Consider the following 17,976-nt stretch of genomic DNA (forward strand, 5'->3'; position numbering starts at 1 on the left):
TAACCTTAATAAAAAATTTTGTGGAAAAAAAAAGAAGTGAGTACAGATCTGCAGCAGATGCACAGGCAGCAATAAAACACTGACAGAAGTTCTCCCCTTTGCTTACTATATTGTAAGAAAAAAATATTTGTTTGTGTTGCTGTTGGATGCTTTCCTTTGACTTCATGTCTGGTGAAATCATTGTCAATGGGGCAGTAAGTGAGGGAACAGTTTCAGTTTCCCCACAATTCAAATTTTGGTGCCAGTCCTAAAAACTGCTTACATTGAGGAATTGAACTTGCTATATCTGAAATTCGAACAGTAATTTTGCGGGTGTGGACAACATAGTGAAGTAGAACAGAATAGGTATGTGATGGTGTGATGGGGCTTTTTGGTGCCTACACTTCAGACTGCCTTATCTGTTGTTTTTTTCCATTCAGTACAGAACAATTTACAGCATTTGTATTTATATGCATATATGCATGACCCATGGGATCTTGATTTATCAGACCAGTGGTTGCTAACCTTACATGCCAGGACATTTCGGGGTACAAGAGAAAACTTCAGTAATGGTGGGAGGCTAGGCAGCTGGGCTACACAGCATAATGTGCTTCCATGGTGCAGGCAGCCTGGCCTCACGGTGTCATTGGTTGTTATGGTGCTGTTGGCTGACCCACCTGCACCATGAAAATACATGACACTGACCACTCGCATGGCCTGATCACCCACATCCTAGCTACCAATGGGCTGCTTGCATAATGGAAACCATTACATTGTGGAAGCCTGGCTGCCTAGCCTACCACCACTACTTAGCTACCAGTCAGAGGGGAATGCCCTGTCTGCTGATAGTAAAGAGAAGATGATGGCACTCTCTGTCATACTGCCTGCAGTGGTGGTTGGAGGCTGGAGTTTAGACAGCACACAAGACACAGTTCAGATGTCTCAGGGGGCAGAAATCAAGATCTTTTAAGAACAGCCTTCAGTAACTAATCATCTCCTTTTCTTTTTCTAGTCTACACTGTAGAAACAACTGATAGGATGCTGTGGACAACACAAACACTATTTCTTTCAAACACTTTGATAAATAAGATCCAAAGTTCTTGGGGCATGTACCTTCAAAATCTACAAGTCCATCTCCATTCACATCCACATCTCTCAGGATTTCATCGACTTCTCGAGGAGCAAGTTGCTGACCCAAGAGTTTTCTCATGGCCTCTCGCAGTTCTCGTGTGCTGATTCGTCCATCACCATTTGAGTCAAACTGAAAGTAGTGAAAACAAAAGATGAAATAGATTATGATGCGATAGGACTGCACAGTGTATAAGGTAGCCATACAATACAGTAAGCATTTGTTGGTAAGATTATGACTGTTTTTGTACAGTATGTCTGTGGAAACTAGCAGTTATCTCCTGCTGTTCATTTTTAGAGAATTAGTGCTGTTTTTATTCAGGCAACCAGTATTGCTTGCCCGAAAAAATGACTGGGGCTGAATAAAGGCAAACCTGTACTATTTGACAGGTAGTGAGCTGGACATGTGCATGACTTATTTAATAAAGAGTTACTGCTCTTAATCTCCCTGGTGGTATGATTATTTCTGATTTTAGGTGCTGAAAGCGGTACAATTATTTTCCATGGAAATTTGGCATTTTATATTGTAGGCCTGCAATTCTTAGGAATAACTCTCTTAAATCTGTTCAAACAAGAGTCTAGCAGGCATGCTGGGTATGATAAAGTTTATAATATAATAAATAATAATAAAAATTATTCAATATTGTAATCAAATCCAAAAACACTGAAATTTGCTAATTTGCAGAATTGTCGCTGTCATTAGATTTAGTGTTTGATGATAAATCTCCCCAGAAATCGCTATCGCTCAATTCTGCAAGTGAGTATAATTTATTATCGCTGTTTTCTAGTTGGTCTAAAATCACTGTTGACATAAAGGGACACTTTTTGGTTGCTATGGACAATCTCCAAATTCCAGGCAGAAATAAACTGTATTTATATTATAAAACTACATGCAGGTCACTGGACAGACCACTAGGGACAAAGGGGTGTGTATTTTTTTTTTTATACAGTACTGTAATCTGTGAGATTACAGTACTATATGTGTTTTGTGTATTTTTACTTTTTTGAATTTGGTGTCGATCTCCGCTCCCGTGCGTCGTAACATCACAGGGAACTGAGCACGGCAGCACTCGGCACTGTGTGAATCGAGCGAAGGACGGCTCGCTCACACAGCGTGTAGGACATCGCTGGATCCAGGGGACAAGGTAAGTAACCTCTCCATGTATCCAGCGATGCGATCCAGAGTCTGGCTCGGGGTTACCGCTCGTGGTACTGAAATTGCAGCCCGAGCCAGACTCGGGATTACCGCTAGGGAGGTTAAAGCAGAACCAAATCCATTGATACTGTTTCCCAAAGAAGTTTTATTCAAGGCATGCCATGAATGATAACTGTCACAGTTGCTTGTGCTCTCAACAGAACTGTCAAGACATCAAATGGTTGGTGTCATAACTGATCACATGTGCAGCACAATGGTAACTGCAGATGAAACAGAGGCTAAGATGGCAGCTTCCTTGGCCTGTAAAGAATAGGAGGGTTTAGTTCAGCTTTAATAAATAATTGTTGAGTGCAGTAATTTGCAGCAACTAGCAGAGTTAAAGTATAAGGGGGGCCAAAGCTCTTTTGGCCCTACTTATCCAGGTGAACACAGGAGTGCACTTCATTTTGCTTTTCCGTGACCCGTATTCAGGCTGACCTCACTCACCCAGTCTAGACTCTTGCAAGATCTTTACTGTCAGGATCCATCTAGATCTCTGGACTGGCAGCTGGCTCAGCCTCTCAGTGGACTGCTGAGAGCCTGAGCCAGCTGCTCCCACCCCCTCCACACCCCGGTTCTTCAGTAAACGCTGACAGTCATCGCTATGTGCTCAGAGCAAATCTGAGAACTGAGCAATCAGTGGTCTTTGATCGCTTATTTCTCAGTGTAGAGGCAGCAGCGGGGGAAGGATGCAGCATCGGATCAATGCGGCATCCACCTAGGTGAGTATGTTTGTTTTTTTCGTACATTGCACTTTTCTGATTGGCTGCTATGAGTTACTGCCCTTGATGAGCAATTAGGAATAAGACCTCTTGGTTAAATATGGCTCATAGTAGATATCAACTACTAAAACTCCTCCCATGCACACATCCAAGGATGATATGAATATTAGGAGGGGCCTATCCCTGTGTTTGGGAAAATTTAAAAAGGTGCACATACACATCTCTCAGTGCCTCCTTTATAACTTTTTATGTCAATTACCCTACCTTTCAGCTTTTCGGTTTGGTTCAAAACTTTAATGAACTAATAATTATAATACATTTTTAGAAAGTTTCAAAACTAAAAAAAAAAAAAAAAATCCTAAAATGGAAGATGCTTGTTTAGTAAGTGTTCATACTCTAAGAGAGTTAGGTAATTAAAACTGGTAATTATAACCTGCATTTTGAGATCAATAATATATTACTGTACAACTCCCTATAGATTCATGCATGGCAATGATTGTCTGGCTCTGCTTTATCAGTATAAACATTTGCTTCAAATCACAATATGCCAGTCAGATGTGTATGAAGTTTCTTAGTCAGTCATTATTTTAATATAAACTGTATATAAATGTATTAAAAAGTTCCTTAACTTTTTACATACTTTTTGTATCCTTGCCAAGTAGCTACTGAGAGAAAATCAGATCAGTTTCTATGATAGCCATGCACAGAGATGGAAGGAAGAAGACACAGTCATTGATCTGTGACTAAGCAGAACACGCAGAATGTATATGTAAATGAGCATACCTCTCGAAAAGCATCTCTTAGCTCCTTTACACCAATCATGTCGGCTGTCTCTGCTAGAAGTTTAGGCCCCATTAGCTCTACAAAGTCCTCAAAGTCAACTTTACCCCCTGCTGAGAGCAGAAGAACAATTAGTGAAAAGCAGCAGCATTGACAAGGTAAAAGTATATGTAAACTCTAAAGCCTGGTACACACCATCATTGGCTAAGAGCGCTGATTGGGAGTCGGTCAGCTGCTGGTTTCCCTGCATGCATGTCCGACAGAAGCCAGTCGGCCAGTCGGACAGACCGACATACACACGGGCCGAATGTTGGCCTTTTTTTTTTTGACTCCCAACATTCGACCCGTGTGTACCTGGCTTTAAAACGAAATTTGTTCCTGTTTGGTGTACTAAATACATACATCAGTATGTGTGTCATACAAAGGGGCTACTTTATTAGGCCAAACAGGATGTTCACTTTGCAAGGGAAATGGTCCCTGAGCTTAGTGAAGGTGGTGAAGTTTTACTTTGCAATGAATACCTGATCATGTGCAAGGAAAATATAATTGCTGACCATATTTAGAAAGTGCCAGCTGCCTAGCTGGTTCAGATTTTATTGCATTATGAGTCACTGACCTGAAATCCTCAGAATTTCAGACTTCAGATTTTGCAACTGCATACTTGTTACAGGCTCAAAACATACTGAAGCTATTGGATCAGTTTGAAAGCCAGGCAGGTAGCATTTTCTAGGTTGCCTTTAAAAACTCCTTTATCTATTGAAATACAATATAGTAATATTAATCCATGGCAAAATGTATATTTTGCAACAAATTACTATTTAAGAGTGACCCCCATTCCTTAGAAATAATAAACCTGATTTTGTCTAAAAGTCTGACCCATGGTGTCTGTCTTTGGATAACACTCAGAATCAGATGGCATTTCCCTTTCCTATAAATCTGTAATGCAAATAAACAAAGGGATGTCAGGTACGGGGAAGAGTCTTAAGCTGATCAGTGGCTTAAAGGATAAATGCAATTTAGATTGAAAAAATCGTTTTACATCATCTTCCTCCTCCCCTCTTCATCTCTGCATCAATAAAGTCAAATAATGTAAGAAAAAAATGAACACTGCATTGGTTTAGGGTAAGCTGGGCAGTGCAAACAAATTGTGTAACTACCATTTTATATTGACTTTATTCATTCTTGGACCAGTGGGTTTGTGATACAATTGTTTTAAAAACAAAATTGCATTTATTCTTTAGGGTTTATTTACCTGGCCGACACTCTCTACCACCCCTCTGAAAGAGGATCTAAGGTTGGTCGCTTTTCAGAGGGTGGTAGAGCAGTGGCCCCCAGGCATCCAGGAGGCAATACTGCCACCTTTTGAATGCCAGCCTTTTTTCTCATTTTTAATTTTCTAAATACCACCATGCCCTTGAATGGGTCGTGGTTGGCGGTGAAACTGCCTACCAAGCATGACGTGCATGTGACAGTGTGTTCTAACATGGCTGCCTATTTTTTCCTCCCTGGCTCCCTGCGTAAATGAAGCGCGATGGAAGCACCTGAAAAATAAAGGCTATACTGGAAGAGAAAAACACAATTAACCACTCCAGCTCTCTCACCCGTATGTCCCTATGGACCAGAACAATTGTTCTATTTCTACTAAAGATCTGGTAATTCAGCGAGTATTTTGTCATGACTTAAAACAGGGGTCTCCAAACTTTCTAAACAAAGGGCCGGTTTACTATCCCTCAGCCTTTAGAGGGGCCGGACTGTGGCCAGTGGAAGTAAAAAATGTCCTGGCGTCGGTAACAATGCCACAATATTGGTTTCAGTTAGAGGAATAGCGCCCATCATTGGTGTCCATGATAAGAATAGTGCCCCCATCATTGGTGTCAGTGGGAGGATTAGTGCCCCATTGTTGATGTCAGTGGCAGGAATTAAGCACCATTGTTAATGCCAGTGGGAGGAATAGTACCCCATCATTGGTGTTAGTTGGAGAAATAGTACCCCATCATTGGTATCTGTGAGAGGAATAATACCCCATCATTGGTATCCGTGAGAGGAATAGTACCCCATTATTGGTGTCAGTGAGAGGAAGAGTACCTCATCATTGGTGTCAGTGAGAGGAATAGTACCCCATCATCAGTGTCAGTGAGAGGAATACTACCCCATCATTGGTGTCAGTGAGAGGAATAGTACCCCATTGTTGGTGTCAGTGGGAGGAATAGTGCCCCATTGTTGGTGTCAGTGGGAGTAATAGTGCCCCATTGTTGGTGTCAGTGGGAGTAATAGTGCCCCATTGTTGGTGTCAGTGGGAGAAATATTACCCCATCATTGGTGTCAGTGAGAGGAATAGTAGCCCATCATTGGTGTCAGTGAGAGTAATAGTGTCCCATTGTTGGTGTCAGTGGGAGTAATAATGCCTCATTGTTGGTGTCAGTGGGAGGAATAGTGCCCGTTGTTTGAGTCCATGAGAGGAATAGTACCCCATCATTGGTGTCCGTGAGAGGAATAGTGCCTTATTGTTGTAGTCACTGGGAGGAATAGTGCCCCATTGTTGGTGTCACTGGAAGGAATAGTACCCCACCATTGGTGTCAGTGGGAGGGATAGCGCCCCATGTTGTTGTCAGTGGCAGGAATTATGCCCCATTGTTTATGTCAGTGGGAAGAATAGGGCAAGCAAAGGGCCCCAGTTTGGAAACCACTGACTTAAAGAAAAAGGAAAGTCTTTTCATTAAGTAAGCTTTAAATGTTCCTTGCCCTCTGCCTTTACTAAGGCTGCACACAGTTTGTGATAATAAGCAATAAATGTAATTACATGTTTTATCTGTTTCTTGGTGGTCACATGACCACACAGCTCCGGGTCTTGGGCAGTTGCTGTGAGTGCCGACAACAGTGAGTATTTTCCAGTGAAATAATGTCACCCCAGTGGCACAAATGCTCTGGGTTTTGATGTAGTCACTTCCCACCAGCTGTCACAGCCCCTTAGGACTTGGAGCTGTACCTTCAATGTGACCGCTAGATTAAGAAAAAGGTACTTGCACTGCGTATTATTACAAACAGTGTGCAGCATTAGTAGGGGAAAAGGGCAGCCAAAATTTAAAGCTTACTTAGCATTTTCTTCATCTTTAACCACTTAAGGACTGGAAGGATTTACCCACTTCCTGACCAAGCCATTTTTTGCGATACAGCATTGCGTTGCTTTAACTGACAATTGCACGTTCACCCAAACAAAATTTACGTCCTTTTTTTCCCACAAATAGGGCTTTCTTTTGGTGGTATTTGATCACCTCTGCAGTTTTTATTTTTTTTGCGCTATAAACAAAAAAAGAGCAACAATTTTAAAAACAATATTTTTTACTTTTTGCTATAATAAATATCCCCAAAAATGTTTTTAAAAAGCAAATGTCTTCATCAGTTTAGGCCAATATGTATTCTGCTACGTATTTTTGGTAAAAAAAAAAATCACAATAAGCGTATATTGATTGGTTTGCGCAAAAGTTATATCGTCTACAAACCATGGGAAAGATTTATGGCATTTTTTTTTTTTTTTACTAGTAATGGCGGTGATCTGTGATTTTTAGTGGCACTGCGAACTTGTGGCGGACAGATCGGACACTTTTGGGACCACTGACATTTATACAGCAATTACTTTCTACATGTCACTGGCAGGGAAGGGGTTAACACCGGGAGACGGTCAAGGGGATAAATGTGTTCCCTCATGAGTTTTTCTTTCTGTGGGGGGATGGGACTGACTGGGGGAGGAGACATATTGCTGTTTGTACTTACTACAAACAGCAGATGTGTTTCTTCTACTCTGCCAGAACAGGGATTTGTGTATTTACACACACACAAATCCCTGTTCTGGCTCTTGTACCGCGATCACGGGTGGCCGGCAGCGATCACGCCACTTGCACCGGGTCCCCTGTCTGCTATGGCTCTTAAAGGGGAAGATGTACCCGTACGGCGATTAGCAGGAACGTGCCACTTTGCCGATGTATGTCAATGTGAGCCAGTCGGCATGTGATTAAGATAACAAAGTAATCCATACATAGATTTTTTTTTCAGGACATACAAGGCATTCTTTTAGTGATATTGTCTTGCAAAAAATATTTTATTTTGAACACAATCTGTAGGCAAAACATGTTAAAAAAGCTAAATTTTATACTTACATTTTATTTTATAATTTGTTTACAATGACATTAATTTTTTTTCAATTTCGCACAAAAGTTTAAATATTAAAAGTTTAAAAAGTTTCAATAAAGCAGAAAGAATAGTTAATTGTAGAAGGGGAGAGTTAGTTAGGGCTGATTAAGGTTAAATAAGCATTAATAAGGGTTTAAATAGTAACCAAATTTATTACTACAAACTCTTTGTAAGGTTGCTTCTAACTGAAATATGCAGATCAAAGCTTACCCCTTTTGATCTGCAGATGAATGAAAAGAGTAAATACAAAATAACAATAATATATCAAAAAGGGCCTTGTAAGTCAGACTCTTAGCTGAAAGTCAATTTTTAAGAGAAAATTTGTAGCTCAGGAAAAAAACATTTTTGGCAAAATCAATGTAGTTGCATTGGACTGACAAATATTTTACATATAACTAGAGATGCACAGAAATTTCGGCGTCCGGAAAAAAAAACCGGAAAATTGTGTTTTCGGCATATTGTGGAAAGGAAAATATTGCCGATAATGGACCCGAAAATGGGGCGGGTCCTCCCTCCTCTCCTCCCTCACACATAGCAGCGATCTCTGTGTGTCACGGGGCTGAATTAGGCACAGGCAGGTTGCATCTGATGGACACAGGAGGCTGCATATGACAGGCACAGGCAGACTGCATCTCATGGATACAGGCAGGCTGCATCTCATGGGCACAGGCAGGCTGCATATAACGGACACTGGCAGGCTGCTTATAATGGGCACTGGCAGGCTGCATCTGATGGGCACTGGCAGGCTTCATATAACAGGCACTGGCAGGCTTCATATAACGGGCACTGGCAGGCTGCATAAAACGGGCACTGGCAGGCTGCATAAAATGGGCACTGGCAGGCTGCATATGATGGGCACAGAGAGGCTGCACATTACGGGCACAGGCAGGCTGGATATGATGGACACTGGGGAGGCTGCTTTAATCTCTTGTGTCATGTCCCCAGTTTCTGACCGTCTCCTGTGCTATGTCTGCAGTCTCTGATCATCACATGTACTGTCTGCAGGCTCTGATCATCACATGTACTGTCTGCAGTCTCCGATCATCACCTGTACTATGTCTGCAGTCTCTGACAGTCTCCTGTAATATATCTGCAAACTCTGACCATCTCCTCTAGCATGTCTACAGTCTCTGACCATCTCCTCTAGCATGTCTACAGTCTCTGACCATCTCCTATATCATGTCTGCAATCTGACTGTCTCCTGTAGTATGTCTGCAGTCTCTAACTGTCTCCTGTACTATGTCTGCAGTCTCTGACCATCACCTGTATCAGATGGTTAGAGACTGAGGACATGATACAAGAGATGGTTAGAGACTGAGGACATGATACAAGAGACGGTTAGAGACGGCAGACTTAATTTTTCTTGAGTGTTTCTCAATTTTCAATCAATTCATATTAATTTAAATTGATGATACTAATTAAAAAGTCTAACATAATACAAATGTATATAAAAATATAAATATTTAAAAAAAAAAATCATTTTTGGTATTTGTTTTGGTTTTCGGCCTAGTGCATCCTTCATTTTCTGTTTCGGCACCAAAATTTCCATTCGATGCACCCTTACATATCACATAATCTTTTTGCACATAATACCAATAATATTACTGTACAATGCTCTTATTTGTTAGAGTTACACACACACATGAACACTAACTGATTTTTTGTGAGAGTTCAATAAGTTCCATCTCAGTAGGCATGTAACCCATGGTCCTCATACACTCTCCCAGTTCCTTGTAGCCAATGAATCCATCCTTATCCCGATCAAACTCTTTAAATGCTTCTCTTAGCTCTGCAGGGAGAATAATACCAGGTCACTACAGGGCCATGCAAATACATATACATAAAGCTATGGTAGGTCAGTGTTTCTCTATTAAAGTTTTATTAATGCCCCACATGGGTTTAGTTTAGAACTTCAACTGTGTTTCAATTTTGGAGTGCTCTCTTCACACATTTCTAAATTTCCCCATTCCCTGTCTATTTGACAGCAGAGTGCAAACATTTTTTTTAGAAGCTCTATCATTGTTTTACTGCTGTCTATGTCTCCATGAAGGAGATTTGCTCTCACTTGACAAATAATGTACCTGATGTTGAGTTTAAAGTGGTTGTAAACCCTTACAATCCACGTTTTGCTACATGTAAGGCTTACCTGTAGCTACCCCGAATATCTCCTAAACTTGAAAGGTTTAGGAGATATCCCCTGTATCTGCATGTGCCGACATCATCACACTTATGTGCCATTTACTTCAGTGAGTGTGCCTTTACCAGAGCCATGATCCATGATACCCAGAAGTAACTCTGGGGAGAAATGTCACCGGCTGGTGCTGTGTATGGGCACCGCAGCGGGGGCTTCGATCTCAGATGAGTATTACATAATGAGCTAGTATGCTATTATGCTATGCATACTAGCTCATTATGCCTTTGTCTTGCAGGTCTTTTTTTCATGTGGTCTAACAACCACTTTAAAATATGTGTTTATTTATTCCTTTACATATACTTACTGACATCTATTATCATACCCTTGACATATACTTACAGATGACCCATTTCCATAGTCTTACCACTCTCCTGTTACAGCAGTGTATGATATCTAAATATGTCTAATACTAATACTGGTTCCCTTTAACCTGGCCATACATGAGTAGAATCATGAATGATCATTCATATGAAAAATTTGAAAAGCAGAGCATCTGACCTTGCCATCGTTAAGTCAACTCATTTCTTTTAATTCATCCACATCTACTACTTAAATAAAATTTCAGACATATAACATTTTTTTTGTGCCTGGAACAGGAACTTTACAATATGTATGACCTTTTCCCCAAATATAAAAAAATCCTCAGAATTTTGTAAGTCTGAGAAAAAATAGGTCCTGCTACTTTAAATGTTCCCATCAATATAATTGAAAACGACAGTCAAATAAAAATTCTACTAGTGTATGAACAGCTTTACAGCTTTACAGAGCACAAACATGGTCTGACAAACCCCCTCCAGTTTTCTGCAATACAAGTCTGTGGGATTGTGGTGTATTTTTAAAGAGTGTGATGAGCTTTCATGTAAAAGTGATCCGCCGCCCAATGCCTTGACCGGCCTCTCCTGTCCCACCAGGGAATCATGGACCAATGTAAACAGTTGCATCGGATGCATTACACAGATTGAGAGATACTTATGTTGTTCCTCCCCATCTCTGTGACATCAGAACCTGGAAGTGAAAGGATTCACTAATGATTTTAGTTTTTTTGTTTACAAGCCATTACTAGATTGTAGAGCATCTGATCAAATGAATCTTGGTTTGATCAGATGTGTTGGAGCCCAGAGGAGAGATAAGGGATCTCATATTGTAGACTACAGATCTCTCTCTCTAAAAAAAAAGGACCTGTCACAACCCATGCTATCACAAGGGATGTTGTTCAATGCTGCTGTCCAAAGGTGTCTCTGTTGCTTCTCCATCCAGAATGGAGACACCCTAAGACAGAAAATGTGTCACTGGCCATATCACTAGGTGAAAATAAAGGAAAACAGTCTAAAAAAAAAAGAAAACAAATGCAGCCACCACGTTTAAGATTGTTAAGCTACAATATATAACTTTTTTGTTTTGGGGTTTAATACTACTTTTTGGCACCATGCACACTGGGCAGACTGCCTGCATTCTGAACATTTGTCCCTGGGCACATACTCCCCTAAACATTTGTAATGCTCAGTGCACCATCCAGACCTGTTCAGCTGTAGCAGTTGTCGACCTCTCATAGAGTTTATAGGCTGCCAGCAGAAAGGATGGACAGTGCACCTGTACCATCTGTATGTACTTAAATATAAACCAGCCCTTACACTGTAAGACTTCTCACCTTCTATCTCTTCTGGTCTCAGCTCTCTGTCCTAAAATGAAACAGAATAATGTTTAGGGGGAAGCATCCAGACACAATGTTTTAAACTCTTTTTTAATTCATTTTTATGTAAAAAAGACATAACATAACATTCACAAACATGCGTATCATGCCTAAAATACGCATATTATAAAACATTTTAACAATCCTCCAAAATATGCTCAAATGTCTTAGTTCTCTCACTCTTCTTTTTGTCCTCCAACCTCTAATACCCCCATTTCCCTAGAAAAAAGAAAAAAAGAAAAGGGGGGGGGGGAGTAGTAACGACAACCCAAGCCCACCCCCTCTTACCAACTGTGAATTTACCAAACTTACCTAAATTTGCCCCATCACCTCCCTCTTTTGCTAGCCTGTTCACCCCCTTTATTTTTGTGTGTGTGTGTGGTTTGTAGTGGGTTGATTGATTGGAAATTTAGAGAAGAGGGAAGGGGTTTTGATTTTGAAAATATGAGATAAGATTAGTAGTATAAATAATTTTACCTATCCCCCTAAACTTAGCTAGGGGAATCACATGGTAACTAAGAGGGCAACTATATGCTGTCGTCTTTATATTTAGTATTAATAAATGGAGACATTTTTTATTTTTTCATACAGGTTCTATCAGTATCATTCTATCAGTATTTTTTTTTTACACTGGCCAGTGATCATTTGATAATTTTACTTTCAGTAATCTAATCTACCCAGGGGCGGACTGACCATTTGGTCACTCAGGCACTGCCCGAGGGCCCCGGGCCACTAGGGGGCTCCATCAGGGTTGCGAGCCTCAGTAAAACCAGGGAAAGTATGTAAAAATCTGTGTTTTATTTTTACATCTGTCTCTGAAATGTCCCTTACCAACATCCTTTTGGTCTAAAAATCCTGTGATTATTGCTGCCCCACCTCTCCGGTACCTTCTCAGCCAATAGAAACATGTCTGTGTATACTGTGTGTATATGTATACTGTGTGTATGTGTGTGTGTGTATGTGTATATTGTGTAATTGTATACTATGGGTGTGTATACTGTGTGGCCCCATAATCTCTGATTGCCTGGGGGCCCCATAATCTCCTATTGCCCGGGGGCCCCATGAGTTGTCAGTCTGCCCCTGAATCTACCTCAATACTAAAATATTTAAAGAGATTTAAGTGGACTGCACATCAAAATACCAGGGACGACTAATAAGCAGAGTCCAACATTTTATGGAAAATATAAAATGTAAAAGAAAAATATACCTACCTTGCATCTGATTTCTGGTACCCTTCTAGACACCAGTGGCATAGCTTAGCATTCCGAAAGGATCTTGAGAAAGCTGATTACCCCAAATCCACTAGGTTAAAAGTGTATGTAAACCCCAACAATGAACTCTTATTTGGTCAATTTTAGTCTATAAAATATACGACTGATATTGTTTTGTTATATATGTTCAAAAAATAACCTGTTGATCTTGCAAGAAATCTTGTGATTTCCTTCCTGTCCTCTCTGCTTGGGCTAACTGTTGTTAAAGCGTAACTAAGCTACATCTGAGCACTACAAACCAAAAACACGATTTCATTCATTTTTAATATTCAACGCAATCTCCCCCATCAATCTTTAAATAACTTTAAATACATCATTCTTGGCTATCTCTGTGGACAACCACAACCCTCTAAGTTATGAGTAATTGGAGAGGGTGAGGTTCTGTAGCCCTATCTTGTTTCTGTTATCTTGATACATTAACCTCCCTGGCGGTATGATTATTTCTGATTTTAGGTGCTGAAAGCGGTACAATTATTTTTCATGGAAATTTGGAGTTTTATATTGTAGGCCTGCAATTCTTAGGAATAACTCTCTTAAATCTGTTCAAACCAGAGTCTAGTAGACACCCAGGGTATGATAAAGTGTATAATATAATAAATAACTATAAATAAAGATAACAAATAATAATAAAAATTATTTAATAATGTAATCAAATCCAAAAACACTGAAATTTGCTCATTTGCAGAATTGTCGCTGTTATTAGATTTAGTGTTTGATGATGGATCTCCCCACAAATCGCTATCGATTTTCTAATTTATTATCGCTGTTTTCTAGCTGATCTAAAATCACTTTTGACATAAAGGGACACTTTTTGGTTGCTATGGACAATCTCCAAATTCCAGGCAGAAAAAAACAATATTTATAATATAAAAGTGCACGCAGGGCACTGGACAGACCACTAGGGACAAAGGGGATGTGTATTTTTTTTATACAGTACTGTAATCTGTAAGATTACAGTACTGTATGTGTATTGTGTATTTTTACTTTTTTGAATTGGACACCGACCTCCGCTCCCGTGCATTGTAACGTCGCAGGGAATGGAGCTCGGCGACACATGGGCACAGTGTGAATTGAGTGGAGGACGGCTCGCACACACAGCGGGGAGGACATCGCTGGATCCAGGGGACAAGGTAAGTAAGTCTGTCTGTATCCAGCGATGCAATCCCGAGTCTGGCTTGGGGTTACCGCTCGTGGTACTGAAATCCCAGCCTGAGCCAGACTCGGGATTACCGCGAGGGAGGTTAAAGTGAGTGGGTGTTGTCATCCCAGAACTAGAAGTGTGTTACTGGCAGAATCACCAGGTAAAAAAAAAGGAAAAAGGCTTGAAAACAGAAAACCAATGCAGCCACCACAACTAGGGGCTTGTAAGCTACAATATATGATTTTTTTTGTGGTGTTTAGATATACATAGTTACATCGTTTGGGTTAGGTTGAATAAAGACATCAGTCCACCCAATTCAACCTGTGTGGGTGTGTGTTCATGTTGTGTGTTCATGTCTCTACCATTTCCTATATCCCTGTATATTGTGTTTACTAAGATGCCCATCTAAGAGTATTCTGAAACCATCAACATTTCCTGCCGACACCACCAGTTGTCGAAGGGAGCTGTATACATCCTTACCACTCTGACAGTAAAGAACCTATATGCATTTTAAGGCTTTAATGATTCTCCTCCAATTTTATTGAGTGGCTGTATGTCTTCTTAAAGTCCTTGAAATGGAACAGTTACCTGTCTAGATATTCTTTATTGAAATGTACCTGAATTTTATTGTAAAGTAATTGAATTGAATACACATTTTTAGAAAAGTGCTACATTCAATTGTTGTGGTTTGTCATATATCTCACTTCTTTCACCAATATAGGAAATTATTCTTGTTGAATTGGCACTCTGATCATGCCACCTACAATAATATAAATGCCTTCAATGCCTCCTAAAGAAAACTTTCTGTATTGATGCATCCACAGGTATGAAAATGATGGATGCGCATGATTGCTTTAGGTTTTGTGGGATCTGTACAAAACAATTTCCAGTCCTCTTTTTAGTAACGGAAAACTACTTTCCTGACAGACTCCATGGCAGCAGGACGATACTCCCATAAATCTTTGCTCCTTGCCAGAGGCCGTGTTCTTTTTTGTCCTCCTCCGAAGGACCTAGCTTGTGTCTTTCTACCCTGAAGATTTGCGTTTTTTCTCCTGCGATGCAGACCGGCCGAGCGACTTGGAGTCGCATGTTTCCAAAAAGCTCTAGCTAGAGGTGTATTCCTGAACACTGACAGGTTAAACCGCATTCTGGTCATTATCCTAGCTACTAGCAGGTGACTGTCGCCCCCCCCAAAAGTCTGGCAAGTATATTTGTGGCTTACCTTCGGCTGGTTACCGTGTGCGGGAGCGGTGAGTTCTGATGTCTGTCCATGGCAGCCATTCTTTGTTGTGTCCATTTGTCTGTCCTTATTTCCTGTGTCCCCACACACCATGCGGTGTGTCTGGCTAGCATGGCGGCTGGTTTCCTTGCGTTCCAGCCGCCGAGCTACTTTCTCGTTCGTCACACGCCCGATATGCGCATGCGTGGGGCTGGCGCGAGAACGAGGCTTGGTTCGCGCATGCGCGTAGAGGTTTTCGCGCATGCGCACTAGCATTGTGATTGTCACAATTGATGACGTCACTATGGCGCCAATTTTAAAAGTGAAGCATAGCTTACAATCCTCTGGGATGCTTGTAAAGCCTGCAGTGTCATTCCTGAGTGCCTGATACTTTCAGCAAAGGTATGAGTCTGTGGGGAAAGTTATGCTACTTGTTTTCCTAGCTGTTCTCTGTGTTTTAATTGGGGCTGTTCTTATTTCAGCCCTGATGGACCCTTCCAGAATCCTGGATCCGTCACCGCCTGCTAGTGGCCAGCGTCTCGTAGCAGGTATTAGGTTGTGGGGATTCCCTTGGAATGCCTGGTGGAGGGGATAGTGGAACATCAGTATATGTTGTTCCACTAACACAGTTGGTTCTTTTCTTTCCAGCCCTTTTTTACCTTTTCTACCCAACACCGGAATTCTCCCAGAGGAAGTGATTCGTCAAAATCCCATCACCGGCATTCCTCTTCCAGATCCAGACACCACGGTTCTCCTGTGAGAACTAGTCACCATAGCCAGGAACCATCCCGACCTTCCACGGGTTGCTCCAGTCATGCAGCAGAAGGATTATGTTGGGGGTGTAGGACGCATGTCCCTGCAGACAAGCCCCTTTGTGATGCCTGCTATGTTAAGGCAACTGGTGAAAGGAGTGACTCCGACCAGCAACTGATATCTCTGGTTGAGAAGATGGTTAAGGACAGTCTAAAGAAGTTGGAGGCCCCCCATTTGTCTCCCGTAGAGTCTCCAAGGTCTCCAGGGAGGGATGCTCAGGCTCAGAACACTTGGGATTCCTCTTTGCCTAGCCATCCGTCCGCTGTCCTCTCAGATAGTGAACTGAGGAAGATGAGGCTGGTTCCGGATTTGATTTTTCTCTGCTCCCTCCTTTGGTCAAAGCCATCAAAGAAACGTTGAATTGGGAAGAGCCAGTAGCGGCTCTGGCAAAACAGAGAAAATTTTTCAAACAATTAAAGAAGGAGTGTATTGGGGGAAGTGATCACGGATGAGTGAGGTAAAGTAGAGAAGAAGAACTCTCTCCTGTCCAAAATTCAGAGGCTTTACCCTTTTAAAGAGGAAGAAGTGAAGAAATTGGAATCTTCCCCTCTGGTGGATGCGGCAGTAATGAGGTTGGTCAGACATGTGACCCTTCCTTTAGAGGATACAGTCTCTTTCAAGGATGCTCTGGATAGGAGGATAGATTCTGACCTGAAGCGGGTTTATCTTACGGCAGGCATGGCCTGTAAACCAGCCTTGGCCTTGGCTGCCTTGTCTAGAGCAATGGAGGTTTGGTCTGACAATGTCGACGAGACACTCAGAAATGTCTCGGAAGATCTAGCCAAGAATTCACCCATCCAGGAATTGAGGCTGGTTTTGGCTTTCTTGGAGGAGGCCTCAATTGACATTATTCGGCTGGTGGCTCGAGTTATGCTTTCATCCGTGACTGCCAAGTGTGCCCTGTGGCTCCGCCCTTGGCTAGCCGATCCTGCTTCAAAACAGGTCTGGTGCCGAATTCCCTTTGACTGTTCGTCTCTTTTCGGCAATAAATTAGAGGGCGATAACTCGGGCCACTGGGGGTAAGTTGGGGATTCTTCCCCAAGACAGGTGCCTGCAGAGCCAAAGAAGATTGTTTCCAAGGGAGCAGAATCAAGACCGTGCCAGGGAGGCACGCAGTTATAGTCCTGGACAGCAGTTTTCGAGTTCCTGGAGGTCTAGACAATCGTCTCTCAAAAAGACCGCAAAAGGAAGTTCGACGGGGGAGAAGGAACCGACCAAATCTTTTTGAGATCGGGCCCGCCCAGATGATCCAAGTGGGAGCTCTTTTGCTTCATTTTCGGCACATCTGGGCGGCCTCGATCCAGGATTTTTGGACCGTCAGGACGGTCTCTTCTGGACACCCTTGGACATTCAGCAGCGTCCCCAAGCTCAAGTGTGTCTCCACGTCCATTCCGGTGTCAGAAGGAAAAAGGCAAATATTATCAGCCTACTTTGTTGGATCTTTGTTGGATCATGGCGCTGCTATTCCTGTTTCAGTCGATCAACGTGTATTCCCCTCTTTTCTTGGTCCAGAAGAAGAGCGGTGCATGGAGACCCGTAATAGATTTGACACATCTAAATCGCTTCATAAAAAAGGAGAGGTTCAAGATGGAGACTCTGTCCATGATCCAACAGTCAGTGCAGCCAGGGGACTGGCTTGTCTCAATAGATCTCAAA

General features: G+C 41.7%; 1 protein-coding gene across 6 annotated transcripts in view; it reads right to left on the reverse strand.

Annotated features, from left to right (window-relative positions):
* The window catches only part of LOC143930463 (calcium-binding protein 2-like), a 167,276-nt gene that overhangs the window by 3,227 nt on the left and 146,073 nt on the right, over positions 1-17,976 (reverse strand). For 4 of the 6 annotated variants that reach the window (XM_077454791.1, XM_077454789.1, XM_077454792.1 and 1 more), the window contains 4 exons: positions 11,835-11,865; positions 9,647-9,781; positions 3,808-3,917; positions 1,093-1,240 (listed from right to left, as the gene is read on the reverse strand). In XM_077454791.1, coding sequence (XP_077310917.1) covers positions 1,093-1,240; positions 3,808-3,917; positions 9,647-9,781; positions 11,835-11,865 — 424 coding nt within the window. Of the gene's footprint in view, positions 1-1,092; positions 1,241-3,807; positions 3,918-9,646; positions 9,782-11,834; positions 11,866-13,087; positions 13,211-17,976 lie in introns of those variants that run through there. The other 2 variants (XM_077454794.1, XM_077454790.1) reach the window with 2 other exon arrangements.

Source organism: Lithobates pipiens, unplaced genomic scaffold (genome assembly GCF_037356315.1).
Source record: "Lithobates pipiens isolate NorthernLeopardFrog02 unplaced genomic scaffold, aLitPip1_a1.2 Scaffold_25, whole genome shotgun sequence".
In the NCBI taxonomy this organism is placed as follows: domain Eukaryota; kingdom Metazoa; phylum Chordata; class Amphibia; order Anura; family Ranidae; genus Lithobates; species Lithobates pipiens.